Source organism: Ambystoma mexicanum, chromosome 9 (genome assembly GCF_040938575.1).
Source record: "Ambystoma mexicanum isolate Mex_15411 chromosome 9, UKY_AmexF1_1, whole genome shotgun sequence".
NCBI classification, from domain to species: domain Eukaryota; kingdom Metazoa; phylum Chordata; class Amphibia; order Caudata; family Ambystomatidae; genus Ambystoma; species Ambystoma mexicanum.
In genome coordinates this window covers 992,625,822-992,647,691 of record NC_090931.1, presented here as the reverse complement: position 1 = coordinate 992,647,691, position 21,870 = coordinate 992,625,822, and the positions used below count along the sequence as shown (strand labels likewise).

The following is a 21,870-nucleotide window of genomic DNA, read 5'->3' as shown; positions in this document are numbered from 1 at the left end:
CCCACCCAAAGTCTATAAATACCCACTCAGATGTTAATGTCACTGAGGTGTATCCAGTGACATTAGCTTCAGGCCCCACTTGTAAGAATATCCTAGCTACGCCTCTGACAAGGAGGATGGAATGACAGTACAAAGGGGGAAGAAGTAATTCCTTCCCTTGCTCTGTCAGGCTCAAATGGAAGTCAACTTTCCATGGCCTGCCTCTCCAGTACATGGATCGTTGTTTTAGTGCCATTCTGGAATATATGATCTGATCTCAGCAGTTGGGGTTATTTACTTCACTGCTCTGGTCACTTCCCAGTCGCATGTAGAGATCTAAAGTTTCCCATGGCCATGTGTGAGAAGGTCACCCAGTTCTGTTTTTGCTTGAAATTCTGGGATTTGTAGTTTTCCTAAATTACAAATGAGAAAGAAAATGACTACAGAATCCAAACAGAAAAAAACAGAACTGGATGTCGTCCTCACGTATGGCCACGGAAATCTTGAGAACTATACTTTGTAAAATTGGGCATAGTCTCAGCACACATTTTGAGTTTTATAGGCTGCTGCTCTAAAACATCTGCCAATAGACTGCATTTAGATGTTATAAAGCAGTGGTGAGAAGGATGTTGACTATGGGACTTTGTATGGAACTTCCACGATGGAAGCTTCTTTGTGGGTGATGCCATCGACTCAATGAGTACATTCCGAATTAGGTTTGGGGGAAGTAATAGGAGTAATCTAAGAATGTTCCAGACATCTTTGGCCATTCACTCAGTCTTTTCAGTAGTCTACTTAGGTCTAGCGTGTCATAAGCTGCAGAGAGTTTGAGATACATCAAGAGGACTTGAAGGACATTTTCACTAGCAGCGCGATGATTTCATGTCTCAATAAGCCAAGGACAATCCCCTCTAAAAAGGCTGAGTTAACAAGCGCGTTCATGGCGAAGTGTCAAAGAGTGACACTGAATAATCTCTTGCTCTAGTCAGGACAGGTGTTCATGAGCAGTCAGGCAAATGATGCTGCTATCAATGAACACCTTCCACTATATTCCAAGTGATGGGGAAATGAACACTCAAATGGCATCCTGGAATTACTTTTTAATGTTGCCAAGGTCAGGAAGAGAGTACACATGCCAAACTTAAGTAGGCATGCGATCAGAAATGCTGCTTGCTCCGATGTTTCCTTGTTTTGCATCAGGTTGTAAAACTGTTATGTTACCTGTCTCAAGAGAATCGTTTTTTTTTATTCCTATTACTAGACAATAGGATGATGGGCAGACAGGTGCATGGGTCTTACAGCTGAATGAAGGGTAGGTTTTTTAATTGTGGCTCTGTCGCTGCCATTCATTCTATTCTTAAAGCACGGTTCTCATTTTTTGCCCCTCATTGTACATTGCAGAAAAATGGCACTGCACATAATCAAGTGCGAAATGGCCTTTCTGCAGAGTGCCATGAGCATTGGGGCACAAGTCAGGCAATCAGAGCTGGATCGAGAAGGTGAGTGTAGGGAAATGTAGCAGCGAGGAGGGTAGGCAGACTCGGGAATGGAGGGGAGAGTGGGGAAGGAGAAGTAGTGGGGAGGCAGAGCAAGTGCTGGGGTTCCAGAGGTGTATCCCAGTGAGGAATTCGACCATCCGCACAGGAAGAGTGTTCTTGCCTCGGCTATTTGATTTTTTGTTTATTTAAAAGAATGCATGATGGGAGATCAACCTCCATAAAACATGTGGTGCCATTCCGCGTATATTTTCCATGATCACCGCACAGCAGAAAAATAGTCGTGTACTCTAGGAGGACACAGCTTACCAGTGCCACCCTCCCCTGTCATGTGTAGCTGACACCTTACAGCTGTGGGTACATCAAAAGCCTCTGGCCCTGACCAGCCTGATTAGCATTTCAAGGCCTCTTGGATTTGCATCTCCATTGTTACACCTTTCTGGTGGTGGTGAACACTGAGGAATGTTAATACGCAGGCCTCAGGGAAGGCCTGGGTGCAATGAGACAATGGAGATCAGAGACCACCACCTGTTTGTAATGCAATGTGTCAACTTGGTACTAACACCCCTCCTTGGTATGATAGGGCAGTGAATGTCCTGTCTGGAACCACAACTTTCAGAGCAGGGAAGTATGTGAATTGTAGGAGATAAATGTCTGCCTGCAACCCCCTACTTCAAAGGAGGCCCATGTTGTGACCAAGTGCCACATAAGGCTCAGTTACTTAGGGAGACACTTTGATGCACAGCAGACAGGAAAATAATTGGGACATAGAAGTAGCTATATAAGTAAACCATCCTATCATATCATATGTTGTCATCCTTCCCCTGTCTGTTGCCAAGCTGTCTGATTCTGACCTGAAGTATCACTGAAGATTGTTGGTAGGGACCCAGGATTGGTTCATTGAGGTGGTTTAGCCTGCACCAATCAGTGGGACCCATTTGCCTTTAAAAGAGGGCTGGGCCCCTCACTGATCAGATCATCTGAAGACTTTTCAAGGAGTAAGAAGAAAGAACTCATTTGCACCCAAGCTGAAGGTACAGTCTTCACCAGTGAAGGAAGGCTATGGGTTCCAAGAGGGAAGCATGGCCCCTCCCCTAAACACATCCCAGGAAACAGAACGAGATACCAGACTCAGAGGACCTTTCCAGCAGCTCCAGAACCAGTACCCAGCCAGTACACAGCGTGCCCTGCTAAGTTCTTACAGCAAGCTTCCTAGGGTGGAAGTGCCGGAGAGTCTCTGGACAAAGGGCACGGCCGTTGTCTGCTAACACCCTCCTGAGCTTTGGGCTGTCCACCTTGAAAGGACACGAGCCCTGCGAACAAGCTAAGAGGAGTGCAACACAAGCATCATCCAGCGCCCATCTTTTTAAGAACAATTTCGATGCATTTGAGCCCTCGAACCACATCCAGCTGCACTGCTGACTGTTGTCACGCAGCAGTCACCAGAGCCATCCGAGATGCCTCGACCAGCATTCCAGACCTGCCAACCAGCACATAGACAACGATTCTTGGCCCCAAGTTGCTGTGCTGGACAGCCTGCAGACATCCGTCCAGCCTCGCTTGCCGTATTGCCTGCCACCTGGTATCTGCAGCTGTCTCCCACCACTAACTCTGTCTCATGGGCTGTGAAGTGCCCTGGAGCCGCCTCGACGCTGTCGTGCACCAAGAACTTCTTCAGCACGAGGTACATTATGGTTCTGGCCCCCCTGGTCCTTCTCCCAATAAGACTGATTACTTTACCAACTACCCTCCTGTCAGTATCCAGAGTGCACCCCTTTCCTTTGTGAAACTGTCTTTCCTCTGTGTTCCAAGTCACTACGCAAACAAATAATTATGGATTTCTTTCACAGTGAATTGCAGAATTGTACAGCAGCAGGTTCCCAGTCAAGCTTCCTGTGCTATGTTTAAGTTTGGTTGCTAATTGTATTTTCTGTACCAACATCCTCTTAGCACAACTGACAAATGTCTCGATCTTTGCCCGCATCACTCTTCCTAGTCAAAGCAATCTTGTCTTGTGTCATCTGCATTCGACAGACATTATTGCAATGGGAGGGTAGAAAATAACAAGCAATGTTTACTATGCTTCTACCTTCTTACCATCGTCTATACGACCAGAGTTGCTGGGCCTTCCTCCTTCTGTATCCCTCTCGTTACGGCCTTCTTTCCGGTAAACCCCTCCCCCTCTTGTGCTTTTACTCAGTTTGATCTTTCTCTACCCTAGATGCATGCACTGAGTTTGGCGAAAGACAGCTCACATAGCAACCTTCATTTTGAACACTTGTTTGAACACATTCCCTATCTGTGCTGAGACACCATGTATAGGTTCACTCTAAGCTGCTCTAAACTGCTCTCCAGGAATGGCTCTCTCTTTTGGTTATCTTTTCTTCCTATTCCTCCCATTTTCTACAGTTCTTCGAGAACTGCGGACAAAGTGTTAATGCTTTATCAGAAGCATTGGTTGTGGACTTTCAGGTGCATGTCATTCACCCTCTCTAGACTCGTTCAAGATGTCCCCTGTTTCCTTCCTTTGCATCACCTGTACACCTGTCTTCTGCTGGGGTCTAAGGCAGCTCAAGTGATGTGGTGTGGTGTAATATCCCTTCTCTGGGGCCAGCTCTGGATTTCCTGTATTCCACTTTGGCAGTTTTGACCTTTACAGCAATCCATGCTCAAGTCACCATGTGTCCCTATCGTGATGGCTTGGCCACACCTCTGGGCCGCTGCCTACAGCCAGGATATTGAGCGGAACCACAGAAGCACCCATCAGACCATTCACACTACAACTATTCATCCCACATTATCATTGCTTGCACAAGTTAAGAGGACCTTTATACCTCATGCTTCTACTTGAAACACTTATGTATAGGCGCGTTACAAATGCCATATCATATCATATCATATCATAACCAGTGGTGGTCTGCAGAGCTCTCAAAAGGTGAACCACAAAAAATTAAAACAACAGGAGCCGCAAAAAACAATTCCAAACTCCTGAGTTTGGCCCAATGTGGCAAGATAATCAAATCAGGAGACCGTGATCAATGACCAGAATATACCAATGCATAGAAAAATAGGACTGCAGGACATCCATGGTCAATTTCACATCTAAATACATCATCAATGAGTACCATAATTTACAGGGAAGTAACATGCAGGTAAGAAAGGTGAATGATCTCTTGAGGCTCTCCTATTGATGGAGAGACAATGTAGACCTAATACTGAAAGCATCTGTTTGTTGAAGCAGTGATATGAAAGTGCACTTCAGTACATCTGAATGTAGGTCATCAGGTTGTGGTTGTTCATATGTCAGATTGTGTTGCACCACTGGGTCCTAGGTCACTGGTACTTAAAAGGTAGCATGGAATATTTCAGCCTATCTTTCAGAGGTACTCTTCACTTTACTAGCAATTGAACTTTCATGTAGGTTTTGTGAAATGGAATCAAAGATGTCTAAGGGTCTGGTACCACCTCTGCATGTCAGGATGTATAGTCCATAACATAATGATTACACCCTTTTAAAAACTCATTTTAAAAAGGAACACTAGACTCAGAGGGCATATGGATCCTTTGCAGAAACGGATCCAAACACATCTTCGGGCCAATATGTGCAGGGTTTGATGACGGGAGCAGGCATTGCTATCAACGCTTGATACCCTGGTCGAATCCTAGGAAGCTTTTTAATTTGCTGACGTGGGTGCTACACAAACACAGAGGTCTACCTACAACAGAGACAAATCCACATCTACTCTCTCCCAAATGACTGCTGCATTTTGTGCAGGGCGCCTCCTTTAGAGATCCACGGAATCTCACTGCCTCTCCAACACACAACAACTGTTAGTGCATCTGGAAATGTATTTCAAAGGAATCCACAACAAGTAATTAGCACATTTTTTTCTTTAAAGAAACCAAATAAAAGTCAAAATTACACCTCTTCTTCCCTTTGATATTAAAGCAGAACTTAATTTCTGCAACCCAGAATTATTCCGGGAGCTCAAAAGATAAGCAAGATTGTAGGGCGGGCGAAGTATATTTCTTACATTACCATCGTTTGAATTACAGGTATAAAACTTACCATTTTCTTTTCAGTCTGAACTCACAAAGCAACAAAATTATTTCAAAATTGAGCTGAAAATGCTTGAAGATGAATTACTGACACGCCTTTCAGCAGCCGAAAGCAATTTCCTGGGAGATACCCTTCTGATTGAGAAGCTGGAAACGACCAAGCACACAGCGGCAGAAATAGAAATGAAGGTAAAATTAGGAAGAGTTGTCTTGGATGTAATAACAATCATTTGGCAATATTAAACAGGCGGTGTTTGATCTAAAAACAAAGCGCTTCTGGTGGATAATTGTGATGGAGATATAATGCGCCTGTTTCTCCTTCCTCCGGCTGTCTCTGAGCTCTCTACTGCTCTGTGAAGCTCCAGCAGTTCTTTTCAGCCCGCCATCTTCTCGAATCATTTCCCCACAGCTGTTTCATAGTAAAACACCTCCTTCTATGTTATTCTGTTGTTTAATCTAAACCTACGTTATTCTAAATCAATGGCATGTATTTGAAGTGTACCAATCATTCTGTATTGGCATCATTCATTCTTTGACAATTTTCCATTGTTTTTTGAGTTTTTGTTTTTCATTTTGCAAGTAACTTTCCATGTTAAAAGATTGGCATAAAAGTACACGATTCAGTAGTTTCTAAATATTTCACTTATTTTTCTAAATTATAGTGTGCTAACAGCTTGAATTTACAGATGTTGTTCTGAACTCTGAAAACCTCAGAAAACGAAATAAATAATCCTGCAATTTTCTATTAAAATAGCGGGCACATTTTCCGTGAAGCCTGACCCCAGATGTATACTGCCATGGGATACATGATTATACTCTTGCTTGCAAAATTAACTCCAGGAGAGCCTGTAAAATGTAATAGGATACCAAGACCCAGTCGCATTTGATATACATTATTTAGGCATCTTCTAAAAAATACAATATCTTAAGTAAATACAACTTTGCTTTCTACTGGATATTCAAAATACCTATTGCACACACGATTTACAGACATGTGGCTGCAGAATCCCCAGACATCCAAAAATGGTTTAACACAAATGGGCTGTGCCAGCGAGAACTTAAGGCCCATTTTAATGGCTGGCGGAAATGATGGCAAATACATTTTGAGCTTGATGTCGATGACATCAAATGATTGTTGACTATCCTCCCTTGATGACATCACTCACTTAAAAAAAAACTGCTATGAGTGTAAGATTAATAAAATAATAAAAAAGTTACTAATGCGGGCAACAGTCTATTTCGGTTACCAACCAAATATCCACAGGGACACTGCTCTCTTTCCCTCTGTCATCTCTGATTGCCTAACTTGCTGCCAATTATCCTTGCCTAAGTTCCAAGACTAAGACCCTCCTCATCGGTACACCTTAAACATCCTTTCCCCTCACTCTCTGGCCAGCCTCCCTTGGCCCTCCTCCTACCCCTACCAGCGAGGCTAAGAACCTTGGGGTCATCTTTGACTCCACACTTTCCTTCTCCTCCCCAAATCTCCAATATCTCTAAAAAGTCAAACATCCTACTGCACCTCCTCAGAGGTACTCTGCCTTTCCTCTCCTTTCCCCAGAAGCTCATTGTCTCCCAAGCTCTGGTTCTCTCCAGGTTGGACTATTGTAACAGCCTCTTGCTTAATTGTCCTGCCTCTACTCTCAGCCTCTTTACAACTAATCCAGAACAGGACTGCCAGACTTGTCCTCGGCCTCAAGCCCTGGGATCGTATCTTTCCAGCTCTGAAATCCCTTCATTGGCTTCCAGTGGATGCACGGATTACATTCAGAACCGTATGTATTGTCCACAAGGCTTTCTGGTGCCTGAGTCGAGCCCTTCACTCCTCTGACTGCTTCAGGGTCAGTTGTTTTTCAAAGAAGCGAGCTGGGGGTGGATCTCTATCTTTGGCTGGGGCCTCCCTTTGGAACAGTCTCCCTGCCACTCTGAAACTTGAGAAGAACCAGCTCCGGTTCCGGAAGCATGCCAAGACCTTCCCCTCTCCCCTGCTGATCTGTTTCTCTCTCTCGGCATTGTGCACCTGGCCACCCTCTGTCCTCCGGGTCCAGGTACCTGCTCACTCTGCCACCCTCCTGCACTGCCTCCAGGCCTTCCCTTGGACTGGGGTCTGTATCTGTACCCATACAGTCCCCCACCCCCTTTCTTTTCTTTCTGCACTTATCAGATATACCCTGTCTGCTGCCTTAAACACAGCACTTTCAGGCTGTACTGCCACCGTTTAGTGCCTTTATTATTTATTTATTTCATTTATTTATTTATTAATATTTATCGATTTTCTCCGCTGTGCCACACTGTCCACTTCTCCCCCTTCCATGCACTTTTCCCCTATCCCTTTCCCATGCACTTGCACGTTCTCATTGTCACTGGGCCTAGTAAGATTGTTGTTTTGTTCTCCCCTGTTCCCCTCCCTTGCCTTGTCGCGCTCTGAAACACTTGTGTACGAGCGCGATATAAATAGAATATCATACCATTATCATATCATGCTCTCTGCCCCTTTCCTATCCCCAGTGGTGGCTCCACCAGACCCTCACCCAACTCCCACTATATTCTTCACATAAACCACCCTTTCCCAAAACTATCACACCTATATTAAGCTCTCCCACCAAGCCTGGTCAGGCTACCATATCATGATAGTAGGCAACCACCTCTACAGTGGACCCGCCTTTGCAATTCAACATTCCCACTTGCCTCTCTCTATGTCTGTGTCCATGGTTTCATACCATTACTGAAGAGACAATGTAGACCTGCCTATTTCTATCTTATGCAGTTACATGATTTTGGAGTATGTTGGTCTTTAGAATATTTTTTACGTTTTGCTCTAAGGATTTGATTCCCTTATTATTATAATATTGCATTTGTTGTGGAGTTTTTGGGGATTTTAGCTGTTGAGTGGGATAACATATATATTTATAGGCATACATGTGTTCATAGTAAAGGTGTGTAATATGTATTGTGTTCGATGAATTTGTATTGCTACCACTACTACTACTACTACTACTACTACTACTACTACTACTACTACTATCATCTCTCTCAACTGGTATCTTCCCAGTCTTTTAATAAACAGTCACAGTTATACGTATTGTAAAGAAACCAAGCGCTGACCCCAACAATCTCTCTTTCTATTAACCTTTCTCGCCTCTCCTACCTCTCTAAAATCCTCAAGACTGCTGACATCAACCTCACAATGAACTCCAGTTACACTCACTTGCTGACCCCTTCAAATACATTAGTATTCCCATCCAACTACAAACCTATTTCTTTGCACTTCCCACCACTCTCACCTCTCCTCCATTCTCATCATTCTGGACCATTCTTATAGCTTTAACAATGTAGGCGATGCTTCCCAACTTAAAACTCTTTCCCTCATTTGCTTCAAGCACACAACATTTGGCTGAGTATCTCTATGACCACTTCTTCTCCATCTTAAGGGACTCGAGCACTTCGACACCCCACCACCCCTTCATGTTGGAATTCCTAAAAGATCTGTCCTGGACCCACATCTCTTCACACGAGACATCTGCTTCTGCAGCAAGTTAAGATCCTTGTGATCCTTGGCTTTAAATATCACATCTTCACTGACAATACTCAGATTTTCTTCTCCTTTCCCTCCTTCACCCTTACAATCTCTGAATGCAAAACCAGATGCCCAACCACCATCTGCCACTTTACACTGCCTCATACTCTACTCCTAAAAGACAGAAGTAACATTTCTTCCCCCCTCAAATGTACACTGGACTCTCCTCTCGTCAATCCATCTCCCCCTGACCTCATCACCCCTCACCTATGGCTCACAACCATAGGGTTCTCTTTGATAGAGACCTGAAACTCTTCCAGCTCATCATGACCACTGCCAGTGCAGCCGAACTCAACCTCCTAAATATGATAAAATTCCACTCACACATCATACACTACTAAACTAAACCCCTTATCTTACTGTGCAAACCTAGTTCTTGGTTTACGGCTCTATTCTTGAGCTCCCCTCAACAAACTCTCAACTTTGAGATACATAACCTTTTCAAAAACCCCCACTTACCATCATTAAACTGGACGGATCTCCATTCAAAATCATTCTCCATTTAAACTCTTAATTATCTATAAATCCACCCCTGGCCTTGCCACCACTACCTTGCTGACAAATTTATCTCACTCTAATCTTGTTTTCAAACTCTCTACTCCTCATTTCATCACCACCTCTGAGGTCACCACACCATGCCTCCTCTTCCTGTCACATATGTTCTCTACATGTGCTGCTCCTCTGCAATTCACTCCAACCCCAGCAATCAAGGCCATCTCTTCAGTGGAACTCTTTAAACAAGGCTCAAACATCACCTGCTAGCAAAGGGGCCCTCCCAACCTCCTATCGTAATTAACTGCCCAATCCACCTCTCCTGGAAATTGCCCTCAGGACTACTCTATGTAATTTGTAAATAATACTGGCCAAAGGTGATCCATGTTAAAAAATATTGTTAAGTCCTCTGTTCCTGTCTCTGGTATGTATATGTTACCATTCTTACCTCTACAATACCTGGTATACATCATTAAATACAACAAAACTCTCATAGAGAGGTACCTTGACTTAGGAATGCCACCACTCTACTGCCTACTTTGTAAGTCATTTCAGTTCAAACGAGCACCCTTTTCATCAATAAACACAATAATACATCCAGCTCTAAGGATGTCATCTGCATACAGTTTAAAAATGGCCTTTGTCTTTGGGAATCTAATTTAGGATTAGGAAGAGGACCATTATCCCAGGATGAAACTGATAGGGGCAGTTTGTGCTTTATAATGATGTGTAAATCAACCACATAAAGCTGATTTCAAGTTTAATGCAGAGCAGACTTCAGAAGAGTTGGAAGCAGTGTATATATAGCAGCTAAAATATTATATTCTTTCTAGAGCCATGCCTCTCCAACCAGAAATGAGGATCATCGGACAATGAAACTTTGCCTCATTTTGAATTTATCATTGTAATGCAGGAGGTCTAGGAGATTACAATGGTAACTTCTCACTCAGTTATTACTGAGACCTCTGTTACTTGAGGGATGTGTTCTCTCACCCATTGCTTTGAACCCAGATTTCACTCCTGAAACCACAAATCTAACTATTGTACCCCCAAGATTCTCTTTACAACATGTCACATTCCTTGACACAAGGAACCTCATCACAAGTTGGGTGGTGTCCAGGCAGTAAATGCACCAGTTTAGCGCCAAATGCCTTTAGCGTTACCACAACTCGGTTCTGTGAAATTTGTGCCAGATCCTGAGTTGCGCTGGTGCTGTTAATCCCCATTTATTCTGAGTCCATAGGACTCAATGGGGCTTTTCAGTGCTATTGCTGCCGGCGGTTATACTGCAGGTGGTAATAGCTACGAAAATGAGTGGAAAGGCTTTTACCTGGAGCAAAAAGCTGGAGGTAAACCTCCCACTTTCTGCTCAAACTCGAGATTGGCAGAGCAGTAATACAGCAGCAATAGTGGTACTGCCGCATTTTGTACCACTATGCGAAACCCCTGATGAGGCCCAAGAGCTCATCTCCTCACAGGAGACCCAAAAGTCACCCTCCTGATCCCAAGAGTTTAAATCCTTTCCCACGCAAGGGTTTTCCTTCTCTTGAATCATGCTTTGCCGCTACATAAAATTCCACTCATGTGCCCATAAGAGTCTCACTTATGATGCTACAGTATTCACTTCTGAACCATGGAGTCGGAGAACTGAACACAGGTGCCAAATCTATGACCCAAAAGTGGTTCCCTCCTGACAACCCAAATCTCACTTATCACAAGCCTCCTCACTGGTTGGGTGCATTGTCAAAAGCATGTGTGCTAGTGTCACATAAGCCTACAGTAACACACCCACGTGGAATCTCCCAGTCACATTCTGCTTTCAGAGTCAGCCTCTGGAAGATAACCATCATTGTTGGTTTGGTGGATACTTGGTCTCCTCATCACTCTCTCTCACTCCTGCCTCTCTGATGCTCTCTGGTGCAAACTTCTGTCTGGAATTCCCATCATGTAGCCCGGAAGGGGACAAGATGGCTGCCACATACCTCAAGTTCCAACTCCAAACATGTGCTGCCATTTCCCTCATCAACATGAACTGCCCAGTCCATTTTTAGTGTCTATCTTCTGGACCAACCTTTATCATGGCTGAGTCTTTCTACTGCATCTGCTCAGCAGAATAAACTTTTTTGATAGGTTCTTTCCTAGATCAGTAGGGCGAATGTATATAAAAGCCCCCCTATGCAGTCAGATTTTGCTCTGCATATTTACTGGATCACTCCTGTCTGCTTTGATTTCTCCATCTTAATTGTACCAGTGGTTCTTGTTCTTTAAACCCATCTAAAGTCGCTGCATGTCTCCACTTCCTGATGTTCAGCTGTCTATAGGTACCTCTTGTGGTGAGTTGAGCTTGCGGTGAGATGGCATTCAGCCCATGCCGCCTGTTACCATCAACGCCAAAGAATGGACTTCCTATGTATCCCTCCACCCCCTCCAAGTCCTGCCTTTTGCTAGCCTACACGAAAACACCCACCATGCATTCCCCCAATCCTTCGTACTCCTGTCCCCTCGTTACCTTGAATGTTTGGGACCCTGCTTATCACTAAATAGTTGATCAGTTGGGCAGGTAGGTCTTTTTAAAGTGTCTACCACTTAATGACAAGCACTTCCCCCAACTATCATTCGGGGATTGAGCAAAATACCCTGTACTGTTTCACCCACATCCGCATCATTCATGAGGAAGTGCACTACTATCGACACACATTTCATCCAATAGTCCCCATTTATTTTTTCGCTTTTCGAATGTTTTTCTTCAGGATCTATCTGGCCATCACCTGGTGCTAAAAAATCAAAAAGTTAGCATCCTACTTTGGCCATAATGAATTATGGTCTAACCAGCACTCTGCGACTCTTGTTGCTAAGGTAGTGGTGAAAGCAGAGTATACTGCAAAGGGCGAAGACTGAGTTCTGAATGAGATTGTTTACTCTGCCTGACTATTGAGTTACTGGGAATCTAAACCTGTCTTTTGTTCTGAGTTATAACTCGATTATGAGTCACCGGCACATGGAAGTTCATGTTTAAATTCGGCATTTTGCTTTTGGCCAGTCTCATAAATATTTGGGATACTTCTAAGTCAGACTTATTCCCCTGTTGTGGAAATGCTTCTGAAACACTATCCCATTTTATGCTTTTGTGCCCCCTTTATGCCAGTCAGATAGCACAGCGAGCTAAGCGCTTGCCCCTGATATCTATATGCAGTGCACTGTTGCAGGTTTGAAACCCGGCAGGGTCAACTCAGCCATTCGTAACTTCCAAGGCCGATAAATTGAGTACCACTCTGTGGGATAATAATGACTTCAGTTATTTGAGCGCTCTGAGACCTGTGGGTGTGAAGCGCTATATAAAAAAAGCATTATTGTTATCGATTTAGGAAACTATACCTCTTACAATTTCAGCGGGATCACAGCAATGAATCAGGGGTGTTGTGAGGTTTTGCAAAGAAACACATGATATAGTAATTGTGTGTGAAATGCCAATATATATCAATAGAGCATGGCTCTTTACAATGACATTTTTGGATATAGCTACATGATCATTTCTTGCTTTTCCTTCTATGTACTATACCATAGATTCTATGTCTCAGAAATATATCTGGGCAATCGTATGTTTTAAAAACACTTGGTTGCTGAATGTTTTATGGTTATTAGCCTATTATATTTTTTTGTATAACATTTGTTTTGCCTATTCTTAATTGTTGTTTTATGCTTGGATTTTATTGTTATTTGATTGCATTGTATGCCTTTTGATTTTATATCAATTAAAGTTGATTGATTGTAAGACTGGGTGGGGGTAGAGAGGGGTGTGGACGGGTGAGTGGGGTAGTGACAGGTGAGGAATGGTCGCTGGGGGAGAGGAGTGAGGAAGGGTGAATGGGTGAGTTAAAGGTAGTGAGGAAGCCTAAGTGGGCTGGAGGAAGAGAGTATGTGGAAGGATGAGTGTGAGTAGAGAGATGTGAGAAAGGGTGTAAGGGAGTAGGGAGATGAGGAAAAGTGGATGGGTGAGGTTTAGAAGTGCGAGAAAGGGTCAGTGGGGTAAAGGGGTAAAGAAGGGTGAGTTGGGGTGGAGGAGTGAAATATATGGGTGGGAGGTGAGGGGTGAAGAAGGTTGGGTCTATGAGGGTAGAGAGGGTTGAGGGAGGGTCAGTGGGGCTAGGGTGGGGTAGATGTGGACACGGTAGGGATAGAGTGGTGGCAGGGGGTAGAGTGGGGTAGAGGATAAGAGTTAGGTAGGTTAGATTGTGGATTGAGACTAGGGGTGGAAGCTAGAGTGGTGTGGTGTGGAGAAGTGATGAGGTGATGGGATATAGTGGTATGGTGGGGTGGGGTGCAATGGTGTGGTGGTCTGCAATGGTGTGAGGTATGGTGTGGAGTGGTGGTGTGGAGTATGGTTATAAAGTGGTGGTGCTAGGCCCACCTAGCACCACCACTTAATAGCCCCACTTCACCACAATACCAGATTGAAGGTCTGGGGGTGTGGATTGAGGGTGTGGCGTTGTGGAATGGGGAGTGGAGGTGTGGAGTTTTGTGGGGGTGTAGAGCGAGGGTGTGAAGAGGGTGAGTGCAGGTGTGGTGTGAGGTATTGAGGGGAGGTGTCAAGTGAGGTTGGTCTAGAGTGTGGTAGCGTGGTGGAGTGGGGGTTTGGAGTGGTGGGTGGAATTTTGGGGTGATGGCTTTGTGTGGAGTGGTGGTGTTTTTCTGTGGAGTGATGGTGGTGTGGTGACGGTCTAGAGGAGTGGTGCGGGATGGATTGGTGCTGGAGGGAAGGTGTGGAGTGAGAGTGGTGTGGTGATGTTATGTGGGAAAATGTTGCGGGGTGAAGTGACATATGGATACAACCAAAAAAAGCAGGCTAGGCCATGTGCCTCTGCCAGCACCAGGCTGCATGTCTATAATGTAGGGAGCTGGGTTTGAGTGTTGAAAGGTTCCGCGATTGGCATACAATCAAAGAACATTTTAGATCGACGTTTGACATCACTATCTGCTGAATTAGTCTAATTTTCCTTGTCCTCCCTCTTTAACAACCCATTTGCCAGTTTCAGTCATTCCTTGTGAAGCAGGATGCTCTCAGTTTATGTGGGCAGATTACTCACTAGTCTAATGAGATTCTCTGGGGAATTACCATGCACTTATGATTGGCTTGAGAGGGCAGGCACAACATGCAATCGGACCCTATAAATCCATAAAAGATAAAAGACCATTTTATTCAACTTTCCTCTCAACGTTTTTCTAGTAAAACCTACTTAATTTGTGTACATTTGTCCACAATCAAAGCCTCCTATTTATGACTGCATAAGTATTGTCAACACTATTACAACATGTAACTAAATATGCATGAATTAAAACTGTTTGTTATTGATTCAGGTTGTTGAATCTTAAAGTGCCAGTGCTAGTCATCTTTTCTACTATTAGTTCTACTTAAATATGAGGTTTACATTTCCTATCTGGTCAATTGAAGCATGAGTTGTCATCATTTGAACGACAGCTGCAGCATTATTCAATAGCTGCAGTGTTTCATATTTTGTTCAGAGGTTTGCAGTGGAACCTATGTGACGAATAGACGCTAACTAAAAGCAAGGTGCATCGTGTTCATATTGTGTATCGTTTTACAGTGTAGTGGAAATTACCTTGTACACAGTGTAGTGCAATGTTCCCTCTAATTATTTTCCTGTAAGTGCTGAAATTGTTGTTTCACGCACACATTATTTTCCAAGTCTGCAACTAACAAAGTGAGCCACTTTGTGAAGATCTGTTCCTAGTGAGCTATCATCTTTGAAGGGGGTGAGGCAGGTACATCCCCAAACCACTTAAATTCTTTACAAATCATGAATTAAGGTGCAACTAGGATTCATAGGTGGTACTTGGACATCTCATAAACTATCCAAGACTCTGCAGAGATAAATACATGCCTGCATCAAAAGAAAGCATTGTATGTTCAGTATAAACAAAGGTATAGACATGGCTCTTCATTTGACAAGTAACAAAGCGTGCTCAGAGGCAATGCAGAACATGCTTTAAGTCTCATCTGAAAATGTAATGTAATTGGTCTTATATAGCGTCTTCTGTCACTGTTGGTGGCCGTGGTCATTAGTGAGACAGTGGGAAAGGCAAATGCAAAACTTGTGGTGTATTTGGGTGCAGGGTGTAAATACCCAGTGTCTGAGTACCAATCTGTTTTCTATGGATTTGGTGGAAGAAACACTTGCGTACAGGCACGTTATAAGTGCCATATCATATCATATATCATATCGAGAAACTCGGATGTATGTTATTCATAGGGAAGAGCCCAGAATCTGATAGCCAACAGCGCTTTGGGTCTGGTTCGCCGCTGATGTGGGAGAGTGTGACAGGGCTACAGAGGAGAGCTGATGTGGCCTTCTGTGGGGAGTTTGTAAGGTTGCTGGAGATCTTAGAGGGGAGTCGGTTATCTGGGGAAAGGCAGGAGTAGGCCTTACAAGGCAAGACATAACATGAAACCCTGCCCTCCTACCCCTAGCCATTTCTCTAGCTCCCAATGTCACCTCACTCTCTCTCTTTCGCTCTGCCTCTCTCTGTCTCTCTCTCGCTCTCTTGCTCACACACTCTCTAATAGATACATTGTAATCCCATGAGGATAAGGAACAAAACAAGCATCTGCACATTGGCAGGTGAGGTAGAGGGGTGGTGTCGAAACTCAGACATTGCCATAGTCTGCTAAGGCTTATGGGAGGCAAGAAATTAAGGTTCAGTGGACGGGCAGCTTAAAATTTGAGAACCGCAGTCACCCATTTCACCTTCATAACGTTTTGATTAGCAGGCTGACAAATGCCTCAAACTTTACTCTAGCATGCTCAGGTACTATGCTCAGTGGACTGCTGTGACTTTTGCCTATCCAGGGCAGGGCCTGTCAAGGAAGGGCAGGACTTTTTTCAGGCCTTCATCAGGGGGGGCGGTCAGAGCAAGGGCCATAAACCCTGCTTATTCTGCAGAGAGGGCAACCCTGCTGTCTCCCACAAGCCCCAAACTCTTGTCACACACACCAAAATGAAACACCCTCCCCGGCTACCAACACTCACAACTAATAATAATAATTATAATCATAATTTAGCATTTATATAGCGCTACAAACCCTGAGGTATCTGAGCGCTGCTTATTATGACTCACAGTGTGTGGTGCTCATTTAACGACCTCGGAAGGATGAAAGGCTGAGTTTGGCCCTGCCGGGATTCAAACCTGCGCCAGCAGGCTCTGCATAGACGACAAAGCGAGTGCTCTACTCGCTGTGCTATCCGACTGGCTGACCATGTTTTGACACAGTGCCAGGCCTTTGATATCAGAGTAATGCTGCAACCCTGCAGGGGATTCTTCATGATGAAATGAGGAGCAGAAAAGATGAAAGGGACAGTGTGGATTCCTCATTACAAATGTGCAGCACTGTGGCATAGAAAAGGGCCCATGATAGGTGAGAATGCTGTAGGATGGTGAAGAGCAGTCTGTTGGCAGCAACAGGCAGCGGATTTGGAGGTGGGGGATACGATGGACTTTCCAATAAGGCTGCAATCTCGAGTTGTCAGTCTCTCTTCTGGCCCCTTGCTAGCTCAGGGTCTATTGGGAATTTCTTTACTTGTGCCACAGCTAAATGATGGCACTAGGGCAAAAACAGCCATGCTTTATTCATCCAGATTTTAAGGGCTAGGGAAGGGTTGTCATGGATTAACATATGCACAAGGTGTGAGCCGTTCCCCACAGTGGGTCCCCTGGGGCCAGGGAAGGTACCGCCTCACCCATTATCAGCTATTTACACTATAGAAGAGAGTAAAGGAGAGACGATGCCGGGCTGTCTCTTTGAAATAGGTGGGCTATTGACTGAAATTGTGCTACTACATTTACAGATTTTACGCCAGTTGGGAAGATGTCTTAGGAAAATGTCATAGGTAAGTACCCCACACTCACTCCTAAACTGGACAGCTGTTGTTGGTGCCCTTTGTGACCAGGAAAGCAGTGTTACATTGATGCACTGTTTCATTGTAAACCAGGGATGTACGATTCAAAGAATAAGATTGCAGCTCTTGAAACAACATTTGTAGAGATAGGATCAGCCAATTAGTAAATGCCTGGGCTACCCCGTAAACTGGTTCTAGGGTTGTAGAGTGCTGCTTTTAAGAGCTCTCTCTTTTCATGCTGTGCCAGTCACCATCAAAGTAACCTTAAGAAATGTCTTATAAAGAAAAAATACTGCTTACAACTCCAAGAGGCTGGCCAAAAAAATCAGATAATATGCAATATTAAACAGACAGAGTAATGACAACCAGAAGCAGTGAACAAGAAAACATGAATTACGTAATTCTAGGGCCAGCAGAACATGCCTCCTATAATTTGTATTGGGAGATTACTTGCATCAGAATTGCTGCACCACTGAGTATGAGAACCAAAATACCTGTACCATTGCTCTCCATCGACTTTACGTTGCCCTAACAGAAGTGACACAACTCGTAACCAGCTGTGGACCAGCTACTTTTACCCCATAAAAACAGGCAAATATTCCCAACAAAAAAGAGAGTGGAAATATGTTGAACAAGAAATAGTAAACAACAGACACTTAGAAGCCTACTCTGTATTTCCACCCACAGACGTGCACAGATAGTTTAGGATCAGTGGTTCCAGCAGAGGAGTGGCCAAGGAAGCAATGTAAATGTAGTTTGTGAAGAGGAACTTAGAAGAAACCATCTTATAATTAGCATGAATTACGAGTTGGAAGAAGTATAGATTACAAAAAGATATCTGTTCTTGAGTTAAACTATATTTCTACTTGCCTACAAAGTACCCGCATTGGCAACATAACCTATTTTTTTGTCCCTGAAAAATAATTTTATTCCAAACTTCAATAGAAAAGGATTAAAACACTCCTGTCTCACAATTTCATCTAGAACCATGCTTATAACCATCTCGTAGCACATGAAATTTCTGTGAAAATAATCTGGCATATAGATGCTTTGAAAACCCATACCTTAGCCTGAACAAAGAAGAGCCACATTGGGGTCCTTAAAGGAGTCCCTTAACAATCGTCCATGTTTATTTGTACACGTTATTTTTTATTTATTATTGTTAATTCAAATTTGAAAAACTAATTTGTTATCACATTACACTTTCCAAGTTCATAGTACAAATTTATCCACACTTTTTTCTTATCAAAGTGTTGCGATGCTGCATGTCCAAATTCTAATTTAAAATCAAGGCGAATACACCAATTTCAACACCTGATCCTTTCCATAAAAGGGGCTCTCCACTTCAGCAGTTCGACAGTCTAATGATCATGATTTGGAGTTCATTGTCACTGTTCGTTGTTCTGTAGGGCATTTAGGAGTGTGTCTATGAGTCTTATTCCAGCGCATGCAAAGTGCTCATTTTGCCCGCTTCAAAGGTATTCCCACCGTTCATTTGTTGTTTTTACTTTGAACAAGTTCATATAACTGCCAAGACATGTTTGCCTTTCTTTGGATACTGCAGTACATTCAAATAGCAAATGTTGTGTATTTTCTGGAAGGCCGAGATTTTTGCATAATCTTCAAGAGCCTTCATCTATTCCATGTTTTCCCATGTTATGGTTAAAGTCATTTGTTGGTAAAACTCCCAATCTGATTTGCATCAGTCTTTCTCGAAAGTGTCTGGTCGGGAATCGTCTTATGTAAATTGGAACTTGCCCAACCTTTCTGTGTTCATTTGCAGTGTGTTGTTGACTTTATACCGCAAATTTTCCTCTCTTGTAGCAATCCCGTCATGTATTTTTACTTTATTTTTCACCCGATTTGGGTTTTCCATTAGTTCTTTTAATGCTGAATCTACCATGCTTAGTTGTTTACTCTAAATACGTTAATAGCTGCACTGCTCGGATGTTTAACTGACGCATTACCTAATCCTCCTTCTGCAATCTATTGTTAAAAATATAACATGCTGCAGAGGATGCCAGGTCCTCTAACCACAGATTACATGGTTATAGTGACAAGCCTTAGCTGCTGAGCACAGAAAAGAAACAGAAGAGGCAGTTTTGGAGACAGTTTCTAAAAGTTGCTGTTATTCAGTGCAAAGAAACAACGTGTTTCCTTCACTGTACTGTACTGCTGAAACATTTGTCTTGGATTTTGAAAGTGGCTAACATTTCCTAACCCCCAAAGAATGCACCTTTCCCCCCTAACTCTCACTCCTCACTGCATGTTTCTGCCTCCTACTTTTCTGGCCTCCAATATTAGCTGACAGGGATCAGTAAAAACGTTAGGCATGGTCCTCTGGATATTATGCCAGTACAACCCTCACTGGGATACTTACATCCCTGACAAACTTCAAATCCAATTAATGTCTGACCATGATATTATTGTGCTGTTAAAAATGAGCCAGAAAAAGGTGTGAACCTGCAAACATCCTCCTATGTTGAGGCAGAGGTTTCAAGTGCTCAGTGGAACCGTTGATTCCCAAAAGGGATCTGAATTACCTTAGCATTTGTAAAGTCTTCGCCCAATGGAACTCCAAAACCTAGGAAAGTAGGGAGATTGCCTAAAAAGCATTATAGATTTCTGAATATCTATAGTGCGGTGCTCCAGAACCTTGAAGCGTCTGATTGTGCTAGATGGGATTCTAATAATGATCTCAAACCAAGTAATCGGAGAGAACAAAGAACTACTTTGTTGTCATTTAATAAAGTAGGGTGAACTAGCAGACATTGGACTGATGCAGGCACACTCGCACAGAAGTTTGATTACATGGAGGTCTTATACCCAATATGCATCATATATGACATCGTTCTGCATGGCAAAATACAAAACATATGGAGGGAAGGGATTGGTTAAGGGAACACATCTACTTATAGGAAATATAAGGATTAGTACATCATTGGCTATGCCTTATCTGTGGGGCCTGCCTCGACCTACCTCTAAATATGCATAGTGTTGATTATAGCGGACAAAACTCGCACAAAGGAGAGTCCTAGACCTAGGCTCCCTTTTGTCCAAACAAGGGTGATATACAGTTGTTCTAGTTCAAACACTGGCTACATTCACAAGACCGCAACCAATTAATAGAAAAATACATATGTCTTTATTTGTTCTAACAATACAATACTCATGAAATCACCTATATAGAATGACTTCTACAGGGCTAATTGCTATAGCATACACAGGCACTTTCACCACAAAATTCACACAACAACCATTATCTCCTCTTACTCATAAAAGCCTACCACCTCACACCATCAAACAGTCATCATATTACATGGCCTGCATTAGCGGCCAGGTAGTTATGGTTAAGTTGCTAAACCCATAGGAAGAGCACTTTTGGGTGGCTTATAACTTTGCTCCCCCTGGACGAATCCGCACCAAAGTTTGGTGAGGTTTGGTCAAGGGGGGACAAAGTTTTAGGGGTGTCATGACCACTGTGAGGGGGCACAAGATGTGCCACAAGCAGGCTCCCACCAGAACCCTGAGGGCATTAAAACCACTGCAAAAGGGCTCCTGGAGCCAGTCCTGCCACCTTTGGCACCAGGCTCATATGTAGGAAGGAAGGGCTGTTCAAACTATGTCCCATTTATGTACATGGGCCTTGAAATCCAACATGGAAGCACCCACACAATCTAGTTTTAAGAACCAAGCCATGCGGTCTTGTGTTTTTGGTGTGGCAGGCCTGGAACTACTTTCCCTGGTACTACTTTACCTAGGCTATATAAACCACATCCTGACTGCAGAACACACTTTGTGTTATTCTGCAACCAGCAGCGTGACGCTCACTGTGTCCAGCTCCTGGTCTTCAGCATCTTCCTGTAATCCTGCAAGAACAAGAACAAGATTATTCTATTTTACCTGAGATAACACGATCCAGCAATCAGCATATCAACTGGGCTGCAATCTGTGGAAACCGAGAGAAGAAGAAACATCACTCACCTGTGAGTACCAGCTTAAGGACTTCCGGCTGAACCGCTACCACAGCTGCTGTTCGAACATTGCGACCTGCAATAACGAGAAAAGGAAAAACAATATTAGAACACGCGCTTCCAAAACATCGAATTCCATCAGTCTTGCCTGAATTCCATCGCGCTACACCACGCTTCCATCCGGAGCTCCACAGCAAGCAACATCTGCAAAGGAAAAGAGACATATTCAGGTTCGCTTTCAATATTAAACAACCGCACAGCGCTGTACTTACCTTAACGGATTCCGGAGGCCTGTTTTTCATTGTGCTCTCATCCACTCGCAGCACCACCGCGGCCTGTGAGGAGAAGAAGAAGAAAACACAGGTTAGCTTTAAAAGACA

At 43.6% G+C, this 21,870-nt stretch overlaps 1 protein-coding gene across 1 annotated transcript in view; it reads left to right on the top strand.

Moving 5' to 3' along the window:
• LOC138488874 (dynein axonemal heavy chain 11-like) overlaps window positions 1-21,870 on the top strand; it is a 2,478,284-nt gene that overhangs the window by 2,000,207 nt on the left and 456,207 nt on the right. Inside the window, exon 41 of the mRNA XM_069616234.1 lies at window positions 5,559-5,723. Coding sequence (XP_069472335.1) covers window positions 5,559-5,723 — 165 coding nt within the window. The remainder of the gene's footprint in view (window positions 1-5,558; window positions 5,724-21,870) is intronic.